Source organism: Leptopilina heterotoma, unplaced genomic scaffold (genome assembly GCF_015476425.1).
Source record: "Leptopilina heterotoma isolate Lh14 unplaced genomic scaffold, ASM1547642v1 Lhet_44, whole genome shotgun sequence".
Lineage (NCBI taxonomy): Eukaryota > Metazoa > Arthropoda > Insecta > Hymenoptera > Figitidae > Leptopilina > Leptopilina heterotoma.
The window spans coordinates 337,419-364,559 of NW_025111084.1; the positions used below are offsets into that span (position 1 = coordinate 337,419).

The 27,141-nt window shown below is 24.2% G+C and overlaps 4 protein-coding genes across 11 annotated transcripts in view; 2 read left to right on the forward strand and 2 right to left on the reverse strand.

Moving 5' to 3' along the window:
- Positions 1–11,785, forward strand: part of LOC122506838 (broad-complex core protein isoforms 1/2/3/4/5-like) — a 35,752-nt gene extending 23,967 nt beyond the window's left edge. The window contains exons 6-7 of one of the 4 annotated variants that reach the window (XR_006302043.1): positions 1,293–2,673; positions 2,783–3,671. Coding sequence is in view for 3 of the 4 variants with exons in the window: in XM_043619193.1 (XP_043475128.1) it covers positions 1,293–1,693 (401 nt within the window). In the remaining variant the exon portion in view is untranslated. Of the gene's footprint in view, positions 1–1,292; positions 3,672–8,132; positions 8,631–11,096 lie in introns of those variants that run through there. The other 3 variants (XM_043619199.1, XM_043619197.1, XM_043619193.1) reach the window with 3 other exon arrangements.
- LOC122506839 (NEDD8) lies at positions 11,529–13,837 on the reverse strand. The gene is made up of 4 exons (XM_043619200.1): positions 13,679–13,837; positions 13,590–13,607; positions 13,091–13,203; positions 11,529–11,947 (listed from the first exon to the last, which is right to left on the reverse strand). Exons 1-4 carry the CDS (start codon positions 13,694–13,696, stop codon positions 11,863–11,865), a joined length of 234 nt encoding a protein of 77 aa, XP_043475135.1. The 5' UTR covers positions 13,697–13,837; the 3' UTR covers positions 11,529–11,862.
- Positions 13,838–14,202: 365 nt separating this feature from the next.
- On the forward strand, positions 14,203–18,182 carry LOC122506902 (DNA polymerase iota). The gene is made up of 2 exons (XM_043619315.1): positions 14,203–15,754; positions 17,022–18,182. Exons 1-2 carry the CDS (start codon positions 15,014–15,016, stop codon positions 18,045–18,047), a joined length of 1,767 nt encoding a protein of 588 aa, XP_043475250.1. The 5' UTR covers positions 14,203–15,013; the 3' UTR covers positions 18,048–18,182.
- A 1,057-nt stretch (positions 18,183–19,239) lies between these two features.
- Positions 19,240–27,005, reverse strand: LOC122506906 (heat shock factor protein). Of its 5 annotated transcripts, none has more exons than XM_043619321.1 (12): positions 26,763–27,005; positions 24,784–24,892; positions 24,490–24,614; positions 23,952–24,287; positions 23,698–23,780; positions 23,110–23,292; positions 22,687–22,749; positions 21,669–22,211; positions 20,394–20,499; positions 20,023–20,122; positions 19,693–19,928; positions 19,240–19,385 (listed from the first exon to the last, which is right to left on the reverse strand). In XM_043619321.1, exons 1-11 carry the CDS (start codon positions 26,916–26,918, stop codon positions 19,717–19,719), a joined length of 2,016 nt encoding a protein of 671 aa, XP_043475256.1. In that variant the 5' UTR covers positions 26,919–27,005; the 3' UTR covers positions 19,240–19,385; positions 19,693–19,716. The 5 variants fall into 5 exon arrangements, with proteins under 5 accessions (XP_043475256.1, XP_043475257.1, XP_043475254.1 ...); XM_043619322.1 differs by having other exon boundaries at positions 19,779–19,928; positions 21,654–22,211; positions 26,763–27,004; XM_043619319.1 differs by having other exon boundaries at positions 21,654–22,211; positions 26,763–27,004.
- Positions 27,006–27,141: the final 136 nt, after the last annotated feature.

The window sequence follows — 27,141 nt, forward strand, 5'->3', positions numbered from 1 at the left end:
TGTTGTATTTTTAATTATATTTTACTTTTCCTATTGTATTTTTTATTAAATTTTACTTTTTCTATTGTATTTTTTATTATATTTTACTTTTCCTATTTTATTTTTTATTATAATTGATTCTTTACATTGTGAATTTTTTATTTGACTTTTTATTGTGTGAAGCGCACTGAAGAAAGGTACCTAAGAAGCAAACAATTTTTAGGTTATGTTTGTAATTTTTTATGCTGAAAATACACAAAGAGGATCAGTTACAATAGAAATTATTGTTACAACTCTTCATTAGATCCAAAAGTATTCAATAAAAACTGGTTTTTAAATTAAAATAATTAAAAAAAAGACTTTCAATCAAGAGAATTCTAATACAAACATAACCTAAAATTCGTTTGCTTATTTCTTGGAAGTGCGTCACATGAGTTTTTTTTTATTTAACATTCTAATTATTGTTTTTTTTATTATTTACTTTATTTTTTATTATTTACTTTATGATTTTTATTATTTACAATAATTTCTATATTGTAATGTATTAATTTTTGTATGTCCCGTAGTAATATTTGATCGAATTTTTCTAAATTTCGTTTTATTTTAAATAAAAAAAAGTATTTGACAATATAATTCACTTTAGAATTATGATTTTTGCACAAAGTAATATTATTTTTGACATCGTTGACAAATAAAAGTTTGTTTCCGCTTTTATCGCATATTTTTGTTCAGCAAAGCATGTTTTGTTCTCGAAGAAATCAACTTTTGTATTTGAGAAAGTCTATTTTTTGAAAATTGGCATTGCTTTTTATTTCAAAACACCAGTATTGATATCTGTCCAATTTAATTTTTATTCTCAAAAAGAAATAAATTTGGGAAGCGCTCCGAGAGGAACAGAAAGTCCATTTCGAATGGTTTGCATCCTTTCTTCGGAGAGCGTCACATTTCTTCTTTTTGTGTCAAGAAAAAAAATTGTTCTTGTAATTATTTTCAACTAGAATTTTTAATTATTCAGCCTTTGCAAAAAGTAATTATCAGAAATAATATTTTAAAGTAAAAGAGTAGCAAAAGTTAGAAATTAAAATGGACAAGAATTCAGTCTGTGATTCGATATGAAATGAGAAAACAAAAAATAGGAGAGCGTGTGATTTTAATGTTATATAAAGAGGATGGTATTTTAGAAAAAAAAAGATTTGTTTTGAAACAAGATTTTATCAGAGTGAAGAGAGAACCAAATCATCGATTTTGGACTATGTAATTGCCAAATAATTTGCAAATGAAAAAAAGGAATATTTTGATTTTATTTGATTTAGATTGTCGTACAGTGACCATCGAACAACCATCGCACTCATGCAAACTCTGCGGTAAATCATTTTGGAATCGAGACTCAATGTACAAGCATATGAATATGCATAAGGGCACAACACAGTGTCCTGTTTGCCACAAAGTTTTGAGCCGCACAACACACATGAAGCGACATTTAAAAAATCGACACGGCTGGTTGGGATTCGGATCATTGGCTGATGCGGCACGAATCTCAAATCCCCTCTCGATTTCCACGCGAATTGGACATCAAAACCAAAATACAAATGCCAATGCAAATACCAATGCAAATGCAACAACAAGTAATATTGAAACGAGTTCTTCAACGTTCACGACAATTCGAATTCGTGAGAGCAGCGTCGAAAGAATCACTTCTAGTCCTATTCCTTAGTGTGAGAAAAAAAAAGAAGAGAAACCAAAAAAAAATGAAATCCTTATTAATGGATTATTATTTTATTGACGCCTGTCTTAAATTTCACTAACTAGTCATTTCTATATATACACTATTATAAGTGTGATTTTTTTTTTATTCACACTCTAACACAAGCACCAATATTCTACCTCCAGGATCTTATTACAAAAACAAATCCATTTTCTATTCCTCCTGTAAAACCTTTTCTTTTCGTCCCTCGTTAAACATTTTCTTCTTCTCAATAATGCTGTTATTTTCCGAATGTTTGCAAGTTCTCGAAATGATGGAAATCAAACGAAAAAGTTCCGCAGAAGTGTCAGGCCGATAGAAAGAGTCAGAGTGAACCTAACGTCCCCCCGAGGCGCGCATGCGTCGAGAAACAAGAGGGGACGTTAAACTACTGATTCTTCCTATCGACCTGATGCCGTTTCGGAAATAGAATCAGAAACAGAAATAAAAAAAAAGTAAAAGAATTAAAAACAGGAAAGAAAGTGTCAGCATTGTTGAAGAGAAATGTTTCCTTTTTTTTTTACTGAAAATTCGTTTTCTCTTTTTTTAAATATGTAAACCAAAGATAACTGGAAAATCACTTTATCTAGTCAAATGATTTCAGTACTTAATAGACTAAGGAGGAATGTGCATTTTTTGTAATTCGAGTCAAATAAGAAAGATTAATCTTAAATCGTGCATGGTAGATAATCCAATTAAGATATCTATTGGTTTAGACTATTAATTGACTAGTCTAATGATGAAACTAGGTTTTTTTTTAAAAATCTACGTTACTATTTTTCGGAGTCGATTTCAAGGTCGACTTGATTTTTCTCTTGTTAGTGCGTACAGTCTCGTAATTGCAAGATAAAAAAAAACTGCTATTTTGTCACTGCAACTTTGTGCCATCGACTTTTTTCACTTTTTTATAGAATTTTATCCCTCGTTTTTCCCTTTTTAAACGAAATAAAGTGGTGATTTAATTTCTCCACCTGAGAACGCCAAGGTCGCCACCAGATGGCAGAGGAAATTCCAAGAAAACACTCAAGTGCCATCTAGCGGTGACCTTGACGTTCTCAGGTGGAGAAATTGAGCCTCTTATCCCTCAACTATAGTTTAATAATTAAAATTATTAACAATAAATAATGATAAAAACTAAAATTAAAAGAAGAATGATAAAAATAGAAATTAAAAGAATAATAACGAAAATTAAAAAAATAGAAACAAAAATTAAAAATATAAAAACAAAAAATAAAAAAGCAATAAAAACAAAAATTAAAAAGATTATTAATTTGTAAAAATTTTTATATTTTACATAGTAGAATATTTTCACGTTTCTTGTCATTACGATTCTCGACTGCATAACAAATGGAAAATAGAAAATCCAAAGAAATTGAGATTAATTCTCAAAAAAAAAAATAACATTTAAAGCAAAATTCCTATTATCGGCATTATGATAATGTCGCATCCAAAGAATACAGAAAAAAAAATTTTTATTCTATTAACTTTTTAAGATAGGCAAAAATGATTATATATAAAAAAACATTTATAAAAACTTGTTATAATGCAATAATATATTGATTTCCAAAATGAAATCAAAATGAAAAAACTTCGCCCAAATAATTTCGATTGTAGACAAAAAAAAAAATTTTCTTCGTTTTTTTTATTTTTATTTTGTATAAGATATTAGAATTTTAGGGGAAAAAAATTTTTTAAGTACTTTTTCTTGTTTATAGCCTGAAAGAAGAGAATTTAAGAAAAATTTACGAACTTAAAAAGAAAATTACGAACTTAAAATTAAATTTATGAACTTAAAACCAAATTTACGAATTTAAAACCAAATCATTACGAATTTAAAATCAAATTATTACGAACTTAAAACCAAATTATTACGAACTTAAGAAAACCAAATTTTACGAACTTAAAAACCAAATTATTACGAACTTAAAACCAAATTATTACGAACTTTAGAAAACCAAATTTTACGAACTTAAAGCCAAATTTTATGAACTTAAGAAAACCGCAAATTTAAGAAAAAAACTACATGTAATTTTGAGAGAAAAAAATTTCTCTTTCAAAGGAAAACCAAATTTTCTAAACTTAAGAAAATTAGAATAACTACTGTTAAGAAAAAATTTCTATTTAAAGAAACTGAAAATTCTTTAATTCTTTAAACCAAATTTAAGAAATTTAGAAAAATTGCTACGAGAGAAAAATTTTTATTTAAAGAAAAATAAAAATTCTATTAAGGAAAAACAAAAAATTCAGTGAAAAGAATTTTTTTTTTTTAGTGAAAATTGACAGAAATGGCTCGATATTTATTTCGACGTACTCATAAATAATTAAAGAGTATAGATAATTAAAAAAAAGACTAGATTGCAATAATATAATAAAATTCAGTTTTATTTATAAATTGAATTATTTTTTGTTGTTTCGTTTCGTTTTTTTGTTTATTAACATTTTTAGTGCTCAATATGTTAAGTTTTTAGTAATCAAAAGTGGCATTCATATTTTTTTTTTTTTTTTTTTTTTTTTTTTTTTTTTTTTTTGCTTTTAACTATGATGCTTATGTAATTTATTATAATACTTATTAGATATAAATATATAAAAACAATAATAATTATATGCAAGATTATATGTAGGTAATGTAATATATGTGTAAAGAACATTGCCATAAAAATTTAGTGCAATTATTATATAAGAATGATAATGAAAAAAAAAGAAAACAAAAAAATCGTTATTCAAGAAATTCAACGATTTGTGTCATGAATGTTAAAAGCTGTATCGAACTTACCAAAGTGTTTGTGAATTATTATTATTATTAATATTATTATTATTATTACTATTATTATAATTATTACTATTTTTAATATTAATAATAATGGTAATAATAATTATTATTAATATTAATAATTATTATTATTACCATTGTTAATTTTAATACTAATAATTATTATTACTATTACTCTCTAAATTTTAATTAGTAAATTTAACTAATAAATAGTAATTTCTACTAATTTATTAGTAAAATTTGCTAATTAAGAAGCAAACAGTCAATTTTTAATTTAAATTAGTAAACTTTTTTACTAATTCAAGTTTAAAGAGTAATATTAATTATTACTATTGTTAATAATATGAATTATTATTATTAACATTAATTATTAATAATTATATTATTATTAATTAATTATTATTATTATCATTATTATTATTTAAGTGTGCTTACTAATCACAAAAAAAAGACTGATGTACAATGACCCTAATAATTCAATTAACGAAATTGTTCCTTTGAAATTAAAAATCAATTAAAAAGTTATGTTTAATTAAGAATTAAATTCTTGAAAAATTTTTTTTTTAAATTTTCCGACTAAATTGAAAATTTACATTCAAATTTATTTTTAAAAATTGTCATTGTACTTCGGATTAGATTATAGTTTCTGATTAAAAAAGCTTGCCATAATTTTTTGTGTAATTTACTGATTTTTAGAATTATATAATATATTTATAAGCTGTGTACTTTTGTTCCTTTTCATCTACAATTTGATTTTGAAAAAATAAAAATTGTATAAAAACAAGAAAAAGAAACAAATTGTAGATACGATAAGGTTTATCTTTTTCATTTTCCATATATTATTGATTGAGAGAAAGTTTTTTTTTTATTTTACGATTTTTCAACAAAATATTATCCCCCTGTTATAATAAGTAAATGTATAAAAATATAAAAAATATATTTATATGAATTTCTTGACTATAAAAAAAGCGACGTTTTAGGAACGAATGTGCACATTCCTCGAGAAAAAAAAGAAAAAAAAATCCACTTTTTTTTTTGTTTTTAAGTACAAGATTTGCCAATTATTATTTTTTATTTTTAAGAAAAAATATATAAATTTAGTGGATTATTTATTGGAGAGACATGGAAACTATTATAACAATAATATATTATCAGTAATAAAAATTTTACGTTTTGGCTTATACACAGGCAAAAAAAAAATATGTAAGTGAAGATATGTGTGAATAAAGTTGCAAAATGTGAATCAAGCACAAATTTTTTTCTCCATTTACAGCTTCTTTTTCTGTTTCTTCTTTTCTTCGATCTCATTTTGGGCATAATTTTAAAAACAGAAAAAAAATTGTTTATAATTATTATTAAAATTAGAAAAGAGAACTTTAATTTTTGAAAAAAAATTTTTTTTCGTTTTTAGTTATGTCAAAAGGATCGAATTTTCTTTCGGTGAAAAAAAAATTTTTTTTTTCTTTAAATATTGAAAATAAAGGGGATTTTGTAATTTTCCTTACTATGACTGTATAAGCGTGAATTTTTCGACAATAATTTGCTAACATTCTGCTTTTGGTACTCGAGAATAAAGAGAATTATTATTAGAAAGCTTTTCCTTTTTCTTTTTTTCGAAAATAACCCACTCTGTGAGTCAGCGTTAGGATACAATAAGAATTAAAACAAATTTTTTTTTTAATATTATTAGTAAATTGAAAAAATAACCAAAAAACCTCATTTTGTTAATTTTATGATTGAAAATATAAAAAAAACCTAATTTTGTTAATTTCATGAATAAAAGTATAAAAAAAAACATAATTTTGTTAATTTCAGGATTTTTCGTTATTTTAATTCAAATTTTATCACAAAGACTGAAAAATTGATATAAATTGAGTGTAATCAATTCTTTAATAAGAAAAAATAAAATTTAAACTAATGAAAAATTAGAAATTCCATCAATTTTTCATTATCGTTAATATTAATTAAAATTCAGGAACAAATAATCTGTAGATCTGTTTAATTTAAAATTTTTTTGAGAAATATTTCTCAAATATTTTGAAAAGTGGAAAAAAATACCTAATAGGGCAAAAATATAATACAGAAAAGAAAATAAATCACTAAATAAAAAACAGAAGAAATCTTAAGTATTAATTAATTAAATTAATTTTGGAATAATTTCCAGATTCAAAGTTTTTAAAAATTCAATTATTTATTAACTAATTTACTAATTAATTATTTTTATTTATTGTTTTCGAAAACTTAAATAAAATTCTTCGCAGGAATTCAATAAATTATTTTCAATAAAATTTCTCAAAAGAATTCAATTATTTAATTATATTTAAAATTTTGATAAAATTCCTTCCAAAAATTCAATTATTTTGAAAAATTTTGAATTAGAAAAATATGAGAATTGAATTATTTTCATAATTCATAAAAACATTCGCTGAAATTGAATGATTTTAAAAAAATTTTAATAAAATTCTTTAAAGGAAAAAATTTTTATTCTTTTTCTAAATAATAAAAATCGGCGCAGAAATTCAATTATTTTTTTTTTAAATTTTGATAAAACTCTTCCTAAGAATTCGAATATTTTTAATACGATTTTAATTAAATTCTTCAAAAAAAAAAATGCAATTATTCTCGAAGATTTTAATTAAATTCTTATCAAAATTTAAATTATTTTCCTAATTAATAACATTTCTCGATACAATTCAATTATTATTATTTCCAAAAATTCAATTAAATTTTTATCAAAATTTAAATTATTTTCATAATTAATAAAATTTCTCGAAAGAAAGAATTCTGTAAAAATTTAAATATTTTTAATACAATTTTAATAAAATTCTTAACAAGATTTAAATTATTTTCATAATTAATAACATTTCTCGAAAGAATTCAATTATTTCAGAATCAAAATTATAAAAGAAATATTTTTAATTCAAAACAATTTGTTTTAATTAATTTTTCGTATTTTTTAAATCTTCAAATCAATTCAATTAGAATTTTATTAATTTTAAAATTCAAAATATTTAAAAAAGAAAAATTATCAGAAAATTAAGAAACAAAAAGCAAACAAAAACAACTAAATTAAAACTGCTAACAGTTTACTCGAATTTACAACGATTATTAATATTGAAGAAGATTAATTATAACAAATATGTAATAAATAAAAATAATTAATTAAAAAAATATTAAATTGTAAATGGGAAGAAATGTAAATTAATAATTAAGCAATAAAAAAAACAAATAAATCTAAATAAAAAAATTGTGACAAAACTTGAAAAATGAAATTAAGAAAAGAAAGAAAAATTGACAATATTGAGGTAACGAAGAATAAGAATAAATATCGGAAAAAAATAACAGAAATTTTACGAAAGAAAGTAGAATAACATACAAAAAAAAGTAGAAAGACATACAAAAAAGTAGAAAACCATACAAAAAAAAGTAGAAAATCATACAAAAAAGTAGAAAAACAAAAAAGAAAGTAGAAAAACAAATTGTTTCTTTAAGACCATAACTTATGTTTTGAGAAATAGACAAAAAAAACTAGAACTCTAAAGATTTAGTGTTTATAGTATTAGAATTATAATAAAAAAAAAAAAAAAAAATCGAAACATTATGAGGAATCGGGGTCACGAAACTGTTGATGTGTTGCAGGGGGGGTGGGACGGAAACGGAAGCATGTTGGCGATACAACTGGTCAAGTGGTGATGCAGTGTCAAGGGCGTTTTTCGTGCAGTCTCTGCGGAAGTGTTTACAAGCATCTTGCTTCGCTGACCCAGCACTTGGAAGTGCATCGCAATCAGACAACCTGCATCCTCTGTCACACCACTCTCAGTCGTAGAACCGACCTCCGTCGACATATGCGATTGAAACATAACATGCAATGGCAAAAAACCATTCAGAACCGCCAAAAATCCTAGTCTGCTCCGTAAGGATCCACAAAAAAACTCCTAATAATATAACAATTCATTAAAATCATTTCAAATTATCAATGCACCAAATCATTTCTCAAAGCAAATAGCGAAAAAAATACTTCTCTACATTAATTTCCAGGCCTTCGATAAATTTAAAAAAAAAAATTATTCAAAAAGTTTTTTTGAAAACACAAAAAAGTTATTCACACAGAAAATTATTTCTTTGTCACGTAAAAGAAAAATTCAATTATTATTATTTTAAATTAATATAATAATTATATTAATAACAATAATATATTATTATAATTTATTATTATAGTAATTTATTATTATAATAATTTATAATAATTTATCATTACGATTTATTATAATATTTTTTTATCTTTATTATTATTATTATTACCATTTCTTGTAATATTGCAACAAAAATACTCAATAAATTCTTTAAGATTCAGAGAAAAAAACATTGAGGACACAAAAATAAGTTTACGAATTTTTTTCGTAATAAAAAATCACTAATTTTGAATTAAAATATTTTTCAGAATTAAATTTTGTACGTTTTGTACAAAAATTTTTCAAAAATAGATTTTTTTTTTTGTAATTTCTCTCTAATTAATTTCTCTGGTAAAAAATAGTTTTCTTAAACAAAATTTCATTATTTCCTCGCAAAATGTTTTTATTAAATCCAAATCAATTTATTGAAGTTAAAAAAAAATTGTCCACAAATTTTTCCATTTTTCTATTTAAATAATTTAAATAATTTAAATAATTTAAATAAATATTCAATAAACCAAAGGGATTTGAATTAATTTTTTGAAACTAATAGAAATTAGAAAAATTCTTTAAATTCATCTCGCACGATTATGAGAAATTTTGACAATTATGTAAAATATTTTTTTCTATCCAATTATTTCCAGTTTAGAATAAAAACAAATTTTTCAAAAAATTAATTGAAGAAAAAAAGAAAAACAATTCAAAAAAATGAGTTGAATAAAAAACAGAGAAAAAATTCTCCCAAAAAAATTAATTTTATAGAAGAGAAGAAAACAAAATTTGCAAATAAGAAATTTGAATAGAAGAAAGAAAACCCAATTTTTTCCAAAAATTGAATAGCAGAAAAAAAGGAATAGTTGAGATCCATTAGAAAGGAAATAATTTGGCTAAAGGATAATTTAAATATGTCAGCTCTGAAAAACGCCCGCGATTCCTCATAATATGATTGATAAAAGTAAATAGAGCTTAAATTGCGTCTTCTAGAAAATAAGAGAAAAAAAAATTAATTTAAGTTAAATTAGATGAAAATATATCAGGGTCATAAATAATTACTTATGTCAGTGATAAAAAAATGTGAGAGTTCCAAATTTCCGATTTCTACGAAAAGAACTTAAATTTCATTTTTTAATTTTGTCACCAACTCTTTCATTCGAAATAAAAATAAATTACACTCCCAAAAAAATAGAATTAATTTCAACTTGAAATAATTTAGTCGCGATAATTTTGTTAACAAAAATAATTTAACTGAAAAACAAAGAATTTGATTGTAATTACAAATTCTAATTTAGTTTAATTATTTCTAGTTACAAAATAATTAAGTTACAAATACAATTACAATATTACAAAATTGTAATTATTAAAAATTTGTAAAAAAAAATATCATCACCCCGAAAAAAAGTAATTAAAAAAACTATCACGACTACTCTTAAGAGATTAAATAATAAGTTCACTATTTATTCCCTCTCTCTTAAAAAATTCTCAAAATAAATTATAATTCAATGTCATTGTAATCGAATTGATAAAAAGAAAAAAAAACTTCAAATTTGTGTGTTTATAATAAATCAGTATTTGTAAGGGGCTTGAAAAATGTTTTTCGCGACAAGTCTGCTTTACGATAAAATTTTTTTTCCTTCCGTTGCAGTAAAAATCATATTATTTTCTAGAATATATATAAAAAATTGTCTGCTCTGAAAAAGGTTCGTTTTTTATAAATATGAGGAAAAAAAATCTCTGCCTTTTTTTTTAGTATAGAATAAACAGTTTAGAATTTCTTGTCGAATTACTACCTAGTAGTTAATCAATTTAATTAAGAAGAGAAAATTCTGTACATGTATGATGAGAAAATAAAAACAGGCGGTGAAATTACAATTTTTTCTTACTTCAAAATTCATTTGAAATTTTTGCCAGTGAATTTTTTTTTGTCAATTATTTTTTTCTGTCATTGCCTTATTTTTTTCCAAGTAGATTTTTATTTAGATTCATTTTTTAAATAAACAGAAAGAAATTTTGTTTCAAAATAGATTTTCTGCATTTTTTGAAAATAATTAATAATTTTAATTTAAATCATAACTTCGTTAAAAATTTAAATCTTTCGTTAAAAATTTAAATTTAAATCAGAATTTCGTTAATAATTTAAATTTAAATAGTAACCTAATTAATAATTTAAATTTAAATCATAATTTCATTAATAATTTAAATTTAATTAGTAACTTAATTAATAGTTAAAATTTTTCTAATGACTTAATTAATAATTTAAATTTAAAGAATAATTATCATTAATGATTTCAAATTTCTCTCATTAAAGTTAATTTCAGTTTTTTGTCATCAAAGTCGATATCGGTTTACAGTTTTGAGTTCTCAATAAAAATTATTGAAAATAATTTTAGCGAAATTATCATTTGAGTTGTACAAAAGAAATTTGATATTATAGATGGTTCAACACGTCAGAGTTATAATTCAACGAATGTATGGTGCGACTCATGCCAAGTTTCTTTTACAACTCAATCAGCTCTTCTTCGTCACATCGCTTCAAAACACGAAACAGCGCAAAATACTTCTGCCTATTGTTCCATTTGTAATAGATTTTTCAAAACGAAATGGAGTCTCGCCACACACAACAGCAAATATCATCGATAAGACTTTACTTTTCTAATTTTTTTTTTTTTTTTCGTTAACGCAGAGTTAAATCTATTTTTGGAGAAAAAGACCGCCTTTGGAAATAAAAAAATGTAAATTCGAAATATTTTCGATTTTCATTTTTTTGAAAGAAAATTTATGTTTTTGTAAATATGAAAATCGAATCTAGGCTGTGAATAATTAATTTTCTGGTTTTAATTTTGTTTAAAAAAAAACTTTCAAAGAATTAGACAAGATTCCATTTTATTTAAGTAACATGATGAAAAATACTCATTTTTGTTGTACTTAATTTAAGATTAACGGAGCATAAGAAAAAAAAAAGTTTACAAAGAAATCGGGCAATTATTCGCAAAAAATTCACGAACATTTGAAGAGATTTTAAATTAAATTATAAATATTACGACGAGTACGGACAAATTGTGGAGTCGTTTATATATAAATACAAGATTTATTACCTAGAAGTGTTGTGTTATTTTGTTTATAATAAACGTGTCCTATAATTCGTCTCTCCAGATTGAATAAATCCATTTATTCTCAATCCAATCGAGGAATGTCATTATTTACAAGCCTCCTCGCAATGCTAAAACTAAATGCAATACAGATCCACCTTGTACTTTGTAATCCTGGGCAGTCTTTTCATCGTTCCTGAAAAAATTGCAGCAAAAAATTACAAGAAAGGAAGAAAATGAAGAAAAAGTAAATAAAAAATGAACAAAAATAAAGAAAAATGAAAAAGAATAAACAAAAATCGAGAAGAATGTTATTCAAAGTTTTTAAAATCATAATGAAATTCTTTTGAAGAATTCCTTTGAATTTTTTTAAAATTATAGAGTTTCTTTAATAATTTTAATTAAAAATTTTGAAAGTAATTGAATTTTATGAACTATATTTCTATCAAGTTTTTAAAATAATCGTGTTTCTTAATAATTGAAATTAAACAATTTAATTATTGAATTTAATTGAAATTCTTAGAAAATGAAATTTTATTAAAATTCTATTAAAAATATTTGAATTCTTGAGAAAAATTGTCTTACAATTTATAAAAATAATTGAATTGTTACCAAGAATTTATGAAATTTTTATAAAATAATTGAATTTTATCGAAAAATATATTAAAAATTAAATTTTTTTTAATTCTTTAATGAAATTTTATTAAAATTCTATTAAAAATATTTGAATTCTTGAGAAAAATCGTCTTAAAATTTATAAAAATAATCGAATTGTTAACAAGAATTTATTAAATTTTTATAAAAGAATTGAATTTTTTCGAAAAATATATTAAGAATTAAAAAAAAATGAATTCTTTCATGAAATTTTATCAAATTTTATTAAAATAATTGGATTTTTGCACAGAATTTCATAATTTATAAAAATAATTGAATTGTTTCGAAGGATTTATTAAAATTTTATAAATAATTGAATTCTTTTGAAAAGTTTTCCAACAAATTTAAAAAAAATTGATTTCTTTCGTGAAATTTTATTAAAAATAATTGAATTTTTGCAAAGATTTTACTATTTAAGAAAATAATTGAATTGCTAAAATTTTAGTACATAAATAATTGAATTTTTTCGTGAAATTTCATTAAAATTTTATTGAAAATAATTGAATTTTTGCCAAAAAAAATGTACTATTTATAAAAATAATTGGATTCTTCAAACGAATATTATTATTTATGAAAATAATTGAATTCTTGAGAAGAATTATATGAAAATTTTTGAAAATATAAACAATAATAATTAATTATGTTCAAAACTTAAACAGTTCAATTGTCTTAATAAAAAACTTACATCTGTTTTCCAGAAAAGATTAATCTTTGTTGTTGTGGAGGAATTCCCTCCTTCTCTTCCACTCTTTCTTTTATTCTCTCAACTTTATCAGTAGGTTCAATGTCGATTTCAATCTGAAATTTGTTATTTTTTCTCTAAGTGTTTATATAGATCAAAGTCAACGATTTTTAGGTTAAATTTCCAAACATATATTTTTAAATCAATTCAAAATATAGTCAAGTAAGTATTAAGACTTTATAAAAATAAATACTTGTTACTTTTTTTAACTAGCAATCGAAACAAATTGATAAATATTTATTTTTTACAATTAAACACGATTAGAAAACAAAATGTCAAAACTATTCCTAAATCCTCTAAATTTACGAAAATAGCTCTAGGGGACAAATAAGCAATTAAAAGCAATTTATCGAAAGTTATATTTCTCAAATATTATGCAAAGAATGCTAATTAATTAAAATAAATATTCTTGCCGGTTAATTTATATATAAAAAATAATTACCTCTTTTCCGGTGAGAGTCTGTAAAAGAAAGAAATAATTATTCTTTGGAAATACACAATTTTACTGCATTAAAAATTAATTTCACATACCTTAACTTTAATCAACATTTTGTAATAATTTGATAAAATCTATTTGAATCTATTTCACTTAAAAAGAGGAGAAAACTTGAAAAGTTTACAAAAAATGAAGCTGACTAAGAAATGAAATGCGACTTTTACAGTTTTGGAGGTTAGGTGGTTTTAAATTAAGAAGAGGGGGGTCGAAATAAGTCCACCAATCAAAGACCCGTATCACTAAAGTGCACTAAAGCGAAATCGTCCAACAAGAGCCATCTGATTGGTGGAAAATAATTTTCCCATGAATGACGAATATTCAATTTTCTCACTATTACCAACCTTTTGGTTTAAAACATGCAAAAAGAATTAATTATTTTTCCCTCGTTTGTAATCTTATTTTACTATCTTACTATTTACTATTTTACTATCTAATTTAAAGAAAACAATTTTAAATTATAGTGAAATGTTTTCCTCTCTCGCTAATATTTAGAATTTGTTTTTTTTCTAAATCACAAATTTTAATTTTCCACTATTGGCCAGACTGGGACTTTTCGCTCAGTTTCCAGTCACGCAATGGCTGCCAAAAGAATTAGATTGTATCAATATTTCTCAAACAAAAAAAAAAAGTGAATCCTTTTTCAATTGGAAAAAAATACCGTGTAACGGTAAAAGTTTTCACAACACTCGCGAACAATCTAAATAATCACGTTATGAACATTTCGTTAATTTGACTTTACGTGGTGAAATGACACTATCAATTTTTTGTGACGGAACAACCTAACCTACTTCAATCAAACGAATTATCTATTTTGGGAAATTCCAATAAATTCAATGCACTATTACGGTGAATAATCATTCAGAAAACTAATCTATTTGTGTTTTTACATTGAAAAAAAAGTGATAAAGTAATTAGTGATTGATTTTATATCAATATTTTTGTGAGATTAATTAAAGTGGCAGTTTGTAACTTTTTTTTAACACTTGGCGAGAGAGCCCCATTGTTAACTTTTGCTTGTTTTTCTCTGGGGGGGAATATTAATTAAATATCCAAAAATTACGATAATGTGGATATTCGTATAACGACAAGTGGATTAAAGCACGTGACAAAGTTGCATTGGAAAATCCCGCGAAAATTTTTGCATCGCGAAGGCGTGTGTTTACCAACAAACATATATATAACCCCATTTCGATAATTTTCATTTTGAGAAAACGAGTGCGGACAAATAAGAGAAAGTTTGATCGTCGCTTCATTTCTTGTCTCTTTGCTTTTAAATAATAATGTATTTTTGATTAAAAAAAAGTGTGTGGAAAAAAAAGGGAGAAATTAAAATATATATTTGTTTTTGTTTTGTAAATAATACTTTTATAATGTCAATGGATATCGTGGAGGATGAGATTATAGAGCATCAACGATCTATAATTCACGTGGATATGGATTGCTATTATGCCCAAGTGGAAATGGTTCAACATCCTGAGCACAAGGATAAACCACTTGGAGTTCAACAGAAAAATTTAGTTGTCACGAGTAATTATCTTGCGCGACAATTTGGAATTAAAAAATGTATGTCTGTTCAGGAAGCACTTTCATTATGTCCGGGATTAATTTTAATTAGAGGCGAGGATTTGACGAGGTATCGGCAAATTTCGGCGAGAATCTTTGAAATTTTACAGCGTTACACTCCGTTTGTCGAAAGATTGGGACTTGATGAATATTTTATTGATGCGACGACGCTTATTCAGAAGGAAGTTAATAATTCTTCATCGTCATCATCATCATCAACAATACATGAATCTGATGGCGATTTGTCGAAGACAGAAAAATCGTTTGGCGATGATCCTGATGAGGAGTGTCCTTGTGGTTGTCATGGGAGATTATTGGCTGCTTCGAAATTAACTGCTGATATTAGACTGAAGATTTTCAAGGAACTTGGACTCACATGCAGTGCTGGAATTGCCCACAATAAACTCTTAGCGAAACTTGGAGGAAATATTAATAAACCCAATGGACAGACTTTAATTTATCCGTTTGCTGCTTCTTCTTTGCTTACGTCAGTGGGACCCGTTTCGAAAATTCCCGGTGTTGGACAAAAAATGACGGAATTATTGCAGGTAATTTATTTTTGTTTTTATAGTTAAGAAAAATTTAATTTTAATGTATTAATTTTCATTTATTACCAGGCTTTGCACTTATTTATTAAAACTATTTACTATTTACGACTTTTTTTTAACGATTTGATAATATTTTGATACTTTTTTCAGATTTGTGACAATACTTTTTTCTTTTTTATGAGAATTTACATCTTCGAAAAAATTCAATTATTTTCATAAATATCACAATTCTCTGCAGAAATTCAATTATTTACAAAATTTCAATAAAATTCATTGCAAAAATCCAATTATTTACATAAATATTGAAAAATAATTAAATTCTTCAAAAAATTCTATTAATTTCATAAATAACAAAATTTTCTGCAGAAATTCAATTATTTACAAACTTTTCAATAAAATTCTTCACAAAAATTCAATAATTTTCAAAAATAACAAAAATTACCGCAGAAATTTAATTATTTACAAAATTTTAAATAAAATTCTTCACAAAAATTCAATTACTTTCAAAAATGACAAAAATTTTAGCAGAAATTCCATTATTTACAAAATTTTCAATAAAATTCTTCACAAGAATTCAATTATTTTCAAAAATAATGAAATTCTTCGAAAAAATCCATTTATTTGCATAAATAACAAAATTCTCCATAAAAATTCAAATATTTACAAAATTTTAAATAAAATTCTTCACAAGAATTCCATTAATTTCAGAAATAATGAAATTTTTTGCAGGGTTTCAATTATTTCAAAAAAATTTTAATAAAATTCATCGAAAGAATTCATTTATTTTCAACAATAATTAAATTCTTCGGAAACATTCAATTATTTACAAAATTTTCAATAAAATTCAATTACTTTTATGAGATAGGGACATTTTATTGATAATAATTGAATTTTGGCAAAAAAATGTTATTATTTTCGAAAATAACTGAATTTTTCCGAAACATGTTATTACTTATGAAAATAATTCAATTCTTTCGAAGAATTTTATGAATTTTTAAAATTTTATGAAATTATTTAGTAAGTTATATTTGAAAATAAAAAATTTTGTAATTTGCATAATAATAAGAAATTGAATAGGACGTTTCGCGCGTAACATTTGCTAGTTTAAATATATAATTACAAATTTTATTATTATTATTATTATTATTATTATTATTATTATTATTATTATTATTATTATTATTTATTATTAGTATTATTTTGTATTTTTTTATTATTATTTTTTTTTATTATTTATACGTAATTAACAAATAAATACTATTTTCAGGTGAATAACATCAGAACAATTGAAGAATTGCGAAAGATTCCATTGGAGAATTTGGAATTGAAGATTGGCAAGGACCTGGCGCGTAAATTGAAAGACTGGGCCGAGGGAATCGACGAGTCGGCGGTGAAGCCATCGAGTAAACCGCAGTCAATTGGCCTCGAGGATGGTGTCAAAAATATTTCACTCGTCGACGAGGTGGAATCACGACTCGGCGCACTACTTCGAAGACTAACGGAACTCGCCACCGAGGACGGTCGAATCCCCGTGGCAATGAAATTAACAGTTCGCAAGCACGACATGAACAAACCAAATTCCGGAAAAAGAGAAACCCGCCAATGTGCATTACCTCAACACATTTTACCATTAACCAAAAGCGGCGTCTACGATCACACAAAAATGCTCGTCCTTCTCATGAAACTCTTTCATCGTGCCGTCGATGTCACAAAACCATTTCATCTCACACTCCTCGGCGTGGCCTTCACAAAATTCCAAGAGCGCTCCTCGGGCCGTAGCAGCATCACCTCATTCCTCCGCAAGCAAGTCGCCGTTCAATCCGTCCTCGACATCAGCTCCGACGAAGGGATCTTCGACACAAAAGTCGGCTCGCCAATGAGTACAAATCAGGACAGCAATGACGCCTCCGATTGTTCACTTCCAAATTTAGATAACAGTTTACTGTCAATTAGTTCCGATTCGATTAACAGTCCGAAGCCGCACATTGACAATTGTCAACAACAGCAACAACAACAAGACGACGAGGATTTACCAAGTGAAGCGGAACCGTCGCCGAAGAAAACGAAACTCGAAGTTTGGCTGAGGGAATCACATCGAGAATCGCCAAGCAACGAGATGGCAAGTTTACGCCTCGGTCCATCATCATCATCATCGATCTCGACGCCGTCCAGAAAGGAGTCCGTTTGTTTTCAATCCCTGCCACTCAGTCTCCAAAGAGAAATGAGTCACTGGCCAGTGGCCAGCAAAACAAAAGCGAACAATATATACAAACAATTTATAACCAATAAGTGACAGTGTTATGTAGACAATACTTGGCACTTCTTTTATATATTTTTAAATACAATTTGTATAAAACCAGGTGACAGTACTGTGTTAAAGAGTTAAAAAAAAAGAAATGCAACAGAATATAATATTTTCGACAAAATGTTCCAATTTTTTTTATTTTAAAAACAAAAACCCCATTTGATTATTAGGAAAGAAAAATCTTATTTAAACCATTAAATACAACCATTTAAACCCCATTTATTTACAATTTACAAACATTTACAATAAAAAAAAACAAGAAAATATTTTTCAATACTTTACAATACTTTTCAAAAAAGAAAAAAAAAGACTTAAAATTTGAACCATATTTTTATAAAATTGAAATTTAAGGGAACTAAATTAATAAATAAATATAGAATTGCAATTTAATTTCTGGAAAGAATTAAATTATTTTCAAAAAATTCAAGAAAATTTAATTATTTAAAAAAATGTTAATAAAATTCTTAGCAGGGATTTAAATTTTCTCACAAATAATATAACATTTGTTAAAGAGTTTAAAAAAAGAAATACAACAGAATATAATATTTTTGACAAAGAAAATGTTCCATTTTGTTTATTTTAAAACAAAAACCCAATAATTTACATTTACAATCATTTTTTTTCAAAAAAATACAAGAGAATACTTTTCAATACTTTTCCGAAAAAGAAAAAAAAAGACTCAAAAATTTGTACCGTATTATTATAAAATTGAAATTTAACGGAAAAAAATAAGTACGTAAAAATTACCTATTACGTTATAAACTAAATTAATAATAATTATAAACTAAAAATGAAAAATTCGTCAACATTCTTAACTTACTTACATATAATCAATTTTCTTTATTTATCTCTGACAAATATTAATATTTTTCTCATATATATATCACAATTTTATTACAAAAAAATAAAATTTACGAAATTATTTGCAAGTGCATGCTCCAAACAGACAACTTACGATGTAGAAAAAATTCTATTTCCTATATAAAACGTATCAACGTAAATACAGGTGATAATACACTAGCACGTTTAATAAGAAATTTCTTTTTTTTTATATATAAAATTTCACTATATGAATTAATTTTTCTTTTTTTAAAGTAATATTGACACGAACGTATAAAAATCTATTTACAAAACAAAAAAAGTTGCCATTTTTTCTTTCTCGTTGAATTTTTCGAAATAAAAAATAAAACTAAGAGAAAATTAAAATTCCAAATTATAGTTTGTTTTTTTTTAAGAAAAAGTCTTAAAGTATAAATAAGTTGGTATTAAATAATTTGTTTACCAAGGAATAATTATTGATAAATCACAAAATCAGCTAGCATAATTCTGAAAAAAAGAATTATTTTTTTCCACTTAGAAAACAAGTATAGAAAACAAAAATATCTGACAAAAATATTAAAAATAGAATAACATTTTCGTTTGTTAATATTATTTAGAATATTGAAATTTATGTGAATTTAAAAAAAAAATTAATATGTCTGAAGTTCTGAATGAATATTTTCTCCTGATTTTCAATTTGTCCGAAAATTTACAAATGAGTATTTTAATCAAACTAAATAACAAAATTTCTACAAAAAAAAATTTATAATATTAACAAAGGAAAAACGATTGAAAAATAATTTTAATATCTCACCACGATAAAAAGATATTTTTTTTTTTATTTCGATGCCTGATTATTATTATTAGCCGAGATGAGTGAATCAAGAATGGCATTCTTACTTTCCAATTCCAATGGATCGGTGTTGAAATTTTCAGATTCTGTATTAAAACCTTCTTGTGATCCATTTTCATTCATAAAAACATCATCGAAATCAAGTAAAGTTGAAGGATTATAAGCCATAAGTTCCCCTCTATTTCCATTATTTGTATCTAAAAAAAATTGGTAACAAGAAACATTAATTAACGATTAAAATGGAAATTCGTAAATTCTGTAAATTTAGTTGTTGTGTAAAAAAATATATACTCCTACTATTGAGTTCATCTTCCTTATCACGATTTACGTTAGGATTTAAATCAGGATTCATTGGAATTCCATATGACATCGGATCTTCGTTTCCAAATAGCTGAAAAAATCATTAAAAGACGTGTAAAATTTGTTATTTAATTTAATTTATTTACTTTTTTTATTATATTTAATTTACTCTTTTTATTTAATTTAATTTATTTACTTTTTAAAGTTTTTAATTAGTGAATCAATGAAAAGGCCTAAATACGGTCTAACTAAATTAAAGTTACAGTAAATAAATATATCAGGAATATTAAAATTAGTGTTCAATGGTAATTAATTAGTGAATGTAAATTCACTGAAGAAAATGTAAATAAAAAAATACAAACCCCAAGTAATGTATTAGCATCAATACTGTAACCTTCTCCTCGTAAAATGTCTCGTAAATTGTCCAATTCACTCTGTACGTTATCCAAATGATTATCCACTTGTTCCCTAGATATTAAAAGAGAAATTATTTAAAAATGAGAAGAATTTTCCCAAAAAAATAATATACTTCATTGAGAGTTGCTCTACTTATGATTCAAATTAATCGATTGCAGGCCTTGGATCGACTTTAAATTTAATTTAATATTAAATTATTATTATTTAATAATTAAAAATTTTTTTTAATAAAATTCAATTATTTTTATTAATAATAAAATTTTCACAGAAATTAAAGTATTTGAAACACAATTTTTATAGAATTTCTTAAAAGTAATTATTTAAACATTTTTTTTTATAAAATTCTGTAAAAGAATTTAATTATATTTATAATTAATAAAATTAATTATTTTCAAACATTTTAAATAAAATTCTTCCTAAAATTTTAATTATTTTCATAAATGTTAAAATTCCTCTCAGAAATTAAACTACTTTCAAAATATTTCCCTAAAATTTGATTATTTTAAAGGAATTAGAGTTAAATTCTTTGCAGAATTTCTATTATTTAAAAAAAATTTAAAAATTCTTAGCAAGAATTCAATTTTTGTCACAAATAGTAAAATTCTTGGCAGGATTTCAATTATTATCCAAAATTTTAATAACATCCTTGGCAATCAAATTCTGCTTTAGAATTCAATTAATTTTTTTTTTATCTAAATTATTTTCCAAAATTTTAATAACATCCTTGATAAGAATTCAATTTTCTCTAAAAATAGTAAAAATTCAATTATTTTCATAAATAATTCAATTTTTATGGAATTTTTCGAAAGAAATTAATTATTTCTCTATTTAAAAATAGAATTTTTTGAAAGAAATTAATTATTTCAATAATAATTCAATTAATTTTTAAATTTCAATAAAATTCTTCGCAAAAATTCAATTATTTTTATAAATAATAAAATTTGCATAGAATTTTTCAAAAGGTAATATTTTAAAAATGGAATTATCTTAAAAAAGTTATTTAAAGTTAATTTTTGAAAGATTCAAATTATATCCGAGGCCTGCGATTATAAAAATAAAATTACTTGATTCATGATAAAATAATAACAATTCATAATCGATTATTGCAAACAAAAAATCGAATAATGATGACAATGAAAAATAATATCAAAAGTTCACGTCTGACTAGCAATAAGATTAAATCGCATAAACTGATATGTACTTACGGTAATGAGCCTAACCTGCACATTCCATCTGGCTCTGGAGTATTAATGCAACTGAGTGACAAATTATCTGAGGATGTACTTGTGCTCGCACCATTTTGTGCATTATTCTTTTCCAATTCTAAACCAGCACTACTATCTTTATTGCCAACAATTAATTGCTGTTCCTTCGGCGATAATACGTTAAAATTCGTATTATTCCCATCCTCAGTATTATTTGCATTCTTACTGTTTAGAATACTATTAAGAGCATTATTTTCATTGTTCTTTATGTTATTTTCATTTAACATTTCGGGAATAATCAAAATATCGTCAAGTTGCATATCAGGAACGTGAACAATTTGTACATCGTCTGCTTCCAAATCATCGATATCACCACACAATGCATTATTTAATTCAGTTTCTGCATCTACTTCTGGATCGGAATTGAGATTAGCTGCCATCGCTGCAAGTTTTGAACTTCGAACAGTCGCGAGTGGTATTGATTTTGATTTATTTTCAAATGGTCTCGGATCATCTTCCTCTTCCTCTTCGGGAATTTCCAGCATTATTGTTTCCTCCCTGGAAAAAAAAAAGGAAAACATTTCTTTATTTCTTCTTTCGATTTATTTTTCAAACATTTTTTATTGAAAATCACCAATTTACTATTTAATTTTTTTTTTAACTTCAGAAAAGAAATTAGAGACTGAAAATTAAAATATTTGCTAAAATTTTGTTTAAACAAAGTATTGTAAGATTTAAGTATAAAAACTAGAATTTGAAGAATAATTTGTGGTACACAACATGCAAGATTGAAATGAAGAAAAGCGACTTCAATTTTTTCGATCGATTCTCACTCGACAGGAAATTAATATTAAAACGTCCTTTATACCTACATGAAAATAATATTCTAAAAAGTGTAACAAACTTCTAAAGAGCAAAATAACTTCATGCATAAAAATTAATTCGTAAACATTTCATAATAAAAACAAACAATAACAAAATAAACAAATTTTAAAACACCATAACCGGACGATTGAATAAATGAATTAATAACCTGGATTCCTCTCCCTTCTTTGTTGATGGTATAAGAATTTTGATAGGCACGTTGTTTTTCCTCCTGGCAATGTTTCAATGGAATTACAAAAAGAATATGTTAAAAAAAATATTTTTCCACAATTAATAAATAAAAACCACACACTCCAGAAAATAGCAAAAAATTTCTCAAACACAATTTTAACTTCGTCATGAACCATTAAGGATGAAAAAAAACTTGAGAAAAATTAGAGTTAAAAAAACCAGAAGTAATAGTTACGTACATTTTATAGTTGTTAAATAAATATTTGTCCAAAACTGCTTTAGCTTTTTAAAGAATTTTCGGAACCTTTTTTGTTTTTCGATATTTCTGAATGAATTTCATAGACATAGTTTTTTCTTTTTGGAAAAAGTGAAAAAGAATTTAATAAAAATTAAAACGTACTTCTTTTTGCCTTTGGACTTCTTCTTTTTTGAATCGCCTTCCTCTTGAGGAATATATTCAATATTTTCGGGCATGTCCACTGATTCTACTAAATTTAAAACTTCCGATGCATCCTCATCGACAATCGGTTGACTTGAATACTCCGAATTCTGCATTGTTGGATCCAATTGATTTTCTAATATTCTAGAAAAACAAATTCATTTTATTTTGAAATTTCAATTTAATTTTTGTTTAATTCTCAAGAAAGTTTATTAATAGTTTACTATTACAATAATTTAGCAACTATTTAATAACTGAGTTGTTAAATTATAAGGGCTCGAACCTAGTTCGAGTCATAAATTATTAGTAACCAAATAGTTCAAAATATTACTGTACATTTTATAATATATAATTAATAATCAAAGACAAAATTATGATTTTTAAATTTTCCACTGGATTCAGAAAGTTTCAGTACATTTAAATAGCACTTGCTTGAAAATATAATTTAAGAATTTGAGATAAAATTTCAATTTTTATTAAAGTGGACTAATTAAACCAGAAATTGTTAACTAAATACTAAATAAATTACTAAACAAAATGAATACTTACTCATCGACAATATATTGCGAGTCTAAATCATGATCCGAAGGATCTAGTTCATGAATAACTGGTCCAGCCGGTGATGCTTGAGCCTGAAAAAATATCTCATCTCATTAGTAAAAAATCAAAAAAAAGTAGATAGAAAAAATACAATTTTCCATATAAAATAGAAAGAAAAGAAATACTTTTCTAATTTTCTTAGAGAAGATGAAGAGATGACGTTATTTAAAATTAAGAGAGAAATATAATAATAAATTAATTACCCTATTAAGTTTACTTTGCTTGCTACGCTGTCTATTAGAATCATCAATCATAAGTGGATACCGCCTCTTAACAGAAAGACCACCGCCTCTCGATGGCTGGACAAGTGTCACGAGAAAATGAATCAATTTACTGACAATTTGCTGTTGCTTCAAGTGTTTTTGACGCAGAACTGCAAGTTCCCTCCAAAGAGCCTCATTCTCTCGCTTCATTGCTCCGAGTTTTGAATCTAAATGCTCCTGACGTCCTCTCATACTTCTCACTTCCGTCAACATCTTTGTCATTAGTTCTGGTTTTATTGGCGCTTGTGAGGCATCTTGAATTTTCGATGTTGCGATCTGAATTCATTTTTATTTAATTAATTGTAGCAATTAACTTAAATAATTATTTAATGAATTGTAAAAATTAACTCTTATTTAATTCTAATAATTAAATTAATAATTAATTTCTAATTGTCGCAAGAATCTCTTTGGAAATACTTAACATTTTTTTTTTATATTTTGTTATATATAATCGAAATTGTTTAGAAAAACAATTTACCTTTCTTTTAATGTGATCTAATAAATACGCATGTCCTTTGCAGAAATATTGATGGGCAAATTCCATTTCATCTCGGTCACATTTCAAGCCACCTAATTCGACTGAAACTTTCTTGTGAAATCCGTCTGAAAATGGAAGTAAATTTATTAAAAAATTTATTACCTTTTTGTCATATTATAAACCTACAGTAAATTTACACCGTTACAAAGGAATCAATAATTAATATTTTCTTAATTACACTTCTTCAATGTATTTTTGTAATTTAAAATTTTCGATTTCATTCAAAATACTTACACATATTTAATTGTCTCACAAAACTGGCCATATTATTATGTTTGTAATAATGAGGAAGAAGTTCTCTGGCAAACTGGGCTTGATTTCTGATGAAAAAGCTCCTTCCATTCTGAAAAAAATGAAGAGATTTTAGAAAAATTAATTTCTTATAATTTATGAATAAAATATAGTTATTAATTAATTAATTATTTATTACAATAAAGTACAAGTTCCGGTAATTTGTTCGCAGTTTGAAGTTGGTTGTTGTTTGCTTTCTTGTTTCTTAACTTTTTTTTATAATTTTTCTTTTCAAATATTTTCAATTTTAAAATTAATGTATTGAGAATCATCGAATTGAATTATTTTTTAGAAAATTTTAAATTCTGGTTGAAATTGAATTTTATGGAAATTTTTAAAAATAACTAAATTCTTTCCTGTAATTTTATTTAAATTGGATTAAAAATTATTTAATCGCTGCAAGGAATTTTAATATTTATAAAAATCGTTGAATTATTTCGAAGAATTTATTAAAATTTTAGAAAATAATTGAATTTTTTAAAAATATTTGAATTCATCCCAGGAATTCAATAAAAATTGTTTTGAAAATAATTGAATTCCTGCAAAGAATTTTACTAGGTATTTCTAAATTAATTGAATTCTTGCGAAGAATTTTACTATTTATAAAAATAATTGAATTTTTTCGAAGGATTTATTAAAAATTTTTTAAAAATTGAATTATTACGAGGAATATTATTATTTATGAAAATAATTGAATTCTTGCCAAGAATTTTACGATTTAAAAAAATAATTGAATTGTTTAGAAGGATTTATTAAAATTTTTAAAAATAATTGAATTCTTTCATGAAATTTTATTAAAATTTCTGAAAATATGAACAGCAATAATTAATTTTGTACTTTCTAAGTTAATATTTTAAATTTTGATTATGAAATTATTTATTTATTATTATTATTATTATTATTATTATTATTATTATTATTATTATTATTATTATTATTATTATTATTTATTTATTTATTTATTTTAATAATGTATTTTTTCATGCAAAGAAAATATTTGTAAATGTAACATAAATTTGATAGAATTTAGAATTACTAGAAAAGTTTAAATTCAAGGGAAAATAAAAAAATAAAAAAATTTTAAAATAAAATTAAAAAATTACAATATTTAGGAATATATTAATTAAATTTTATTCTAGTTTTTTAATTTAAATTCAGAGATGAATTTTATGAATTTATTTGTTCTCAAAGTGATAATTTTAATGCTTTTTTATGAATTTCATGCGGGACATTAGAGAATAAAATAATATTCGGTCCAGGACAAAAAGTTTTTTAAACTACAGGATCAAAGTATAAAAACAATAAAATTGTTATTTTCTTGCATATGCGGGACATGTGGCAAATATTTTAATGCGGGAAAGATCACTACAAACATTTTTAATTTTTTTTCTACATAAAAGAAAAATTTAACATCAATTATTATTAAAAAATCTCTATTTTAATTTTATTAAAACTTCAAATTAACTTCAATTAAAACCTTAACTTCTGTAAAATTTCACTAAAAAAACATTCCTTGAAAATTATAAAATAATTCGGTTATTAATTGGAGTTAAAAAAATAAGGGAAAAAAATTTAGAAACATAATTCGAAAAAGTTGTCTTGTTTCGTCATAAAATGATGTAAATAAGTATGAAATAATAATTCTGAAATAAATAATAAATACATATATTTTATTAATTTCTGATGCAAGCACAAAAATCGTTTTTCCCACGTTTGTTTTTATTTATTTGAAAAATATTAACATGGCTGGTTTGAGAACGTAAAAAAATGCAAAATTGTAGAAATAGAAAAAAAATGTTTAAATATTATACAAATATTTTTGACTACATGTATATTTTGAATATTAAATGATTCCAAACAACTAAACTATTTTCATTATTGAAGGAGATATAGTATAATAACCGAAAATAAATGTTACTCACTGGAGCCCAACAAATAAGGTCGTCGGTTTCGGGATCCTCGACAAGCTTCCATAATTTGCCAAGAAAAGCCGGTACACTTGTACCAAGTTCTGACATAGTGTGCATAGTTTCAACGTTAAAAACTTGGTTTATTTCTTCTTCATTCGTCTCCGTCATTTATTATTACAAATTTGATAAAACCAGGAACTGCGATTTACCATTTTCCACTAAAATCAACAATGGCTGACATACTGAACAGTTCTACCACTACCCGAACGAGTATTAACAGTGTTGCCAATCACCAAAAGAGAAAAGTTAATTTTAAAAAACTAATTTTCTATGTATTTTCGGTATTTTCCTTGTAATTCCTCCTCGTAATTATTAACAATTAGTTATTAGC

What these genes read in the sequence shown, in the direction of transcription:
- LOC122506839 (XM_043619200.1), bottom strand. An exon ending in ATCTTTTCTGGAAAACAGAT is followed by an intron (nt 11,948 to 13,090) that starts GTAAGTTTTTTA and finishes CAATTTTTTCAG; the next exon opens with GAACGATGAAAAGACTGCCC.
- LOC122506902 (XM_043619315.1), top strand. Translation starts at nt 15,014, where the DNA reads ATGTCAATGGATATCGTGGAGGATGAGATTATAGAGCATCAACGATCT. An exon ending in AAATGACGGAATTATTGCAG is followed by an intron (nt 15,755 to 17,021) that starts GTAATTTATTTT and finishes TACTATTTTCAG; the next exon opens with GTGAATAACATCAGAACAAT.
- LOC122506906 (XM_043619319.1), bottom strand. Translation starts at nt 26,918, where the DNA reads ATGACGGAGACGAATGAAGAAGAAATAAACCAAGTTTTTAACGTTGAA. An exon ending in AGCAAAGTAAACTTAATAGG is followed by an intron (nt 23,781 to 23,951) that starts GTAATTAATTTA and finishes ATATTTTTTCAG; the next exon opens with GCTCAAGCATCACCGGCTGG. An exon ending in AAGTCCAAAGGCAAAAAGAA is followed by an intron (nt 22,750 to 23,109) that starts GTACGTTTTAAT and finishes AAACATTGCCAG; the next exon opens with GAGGAAAAACAACGTGCCTA.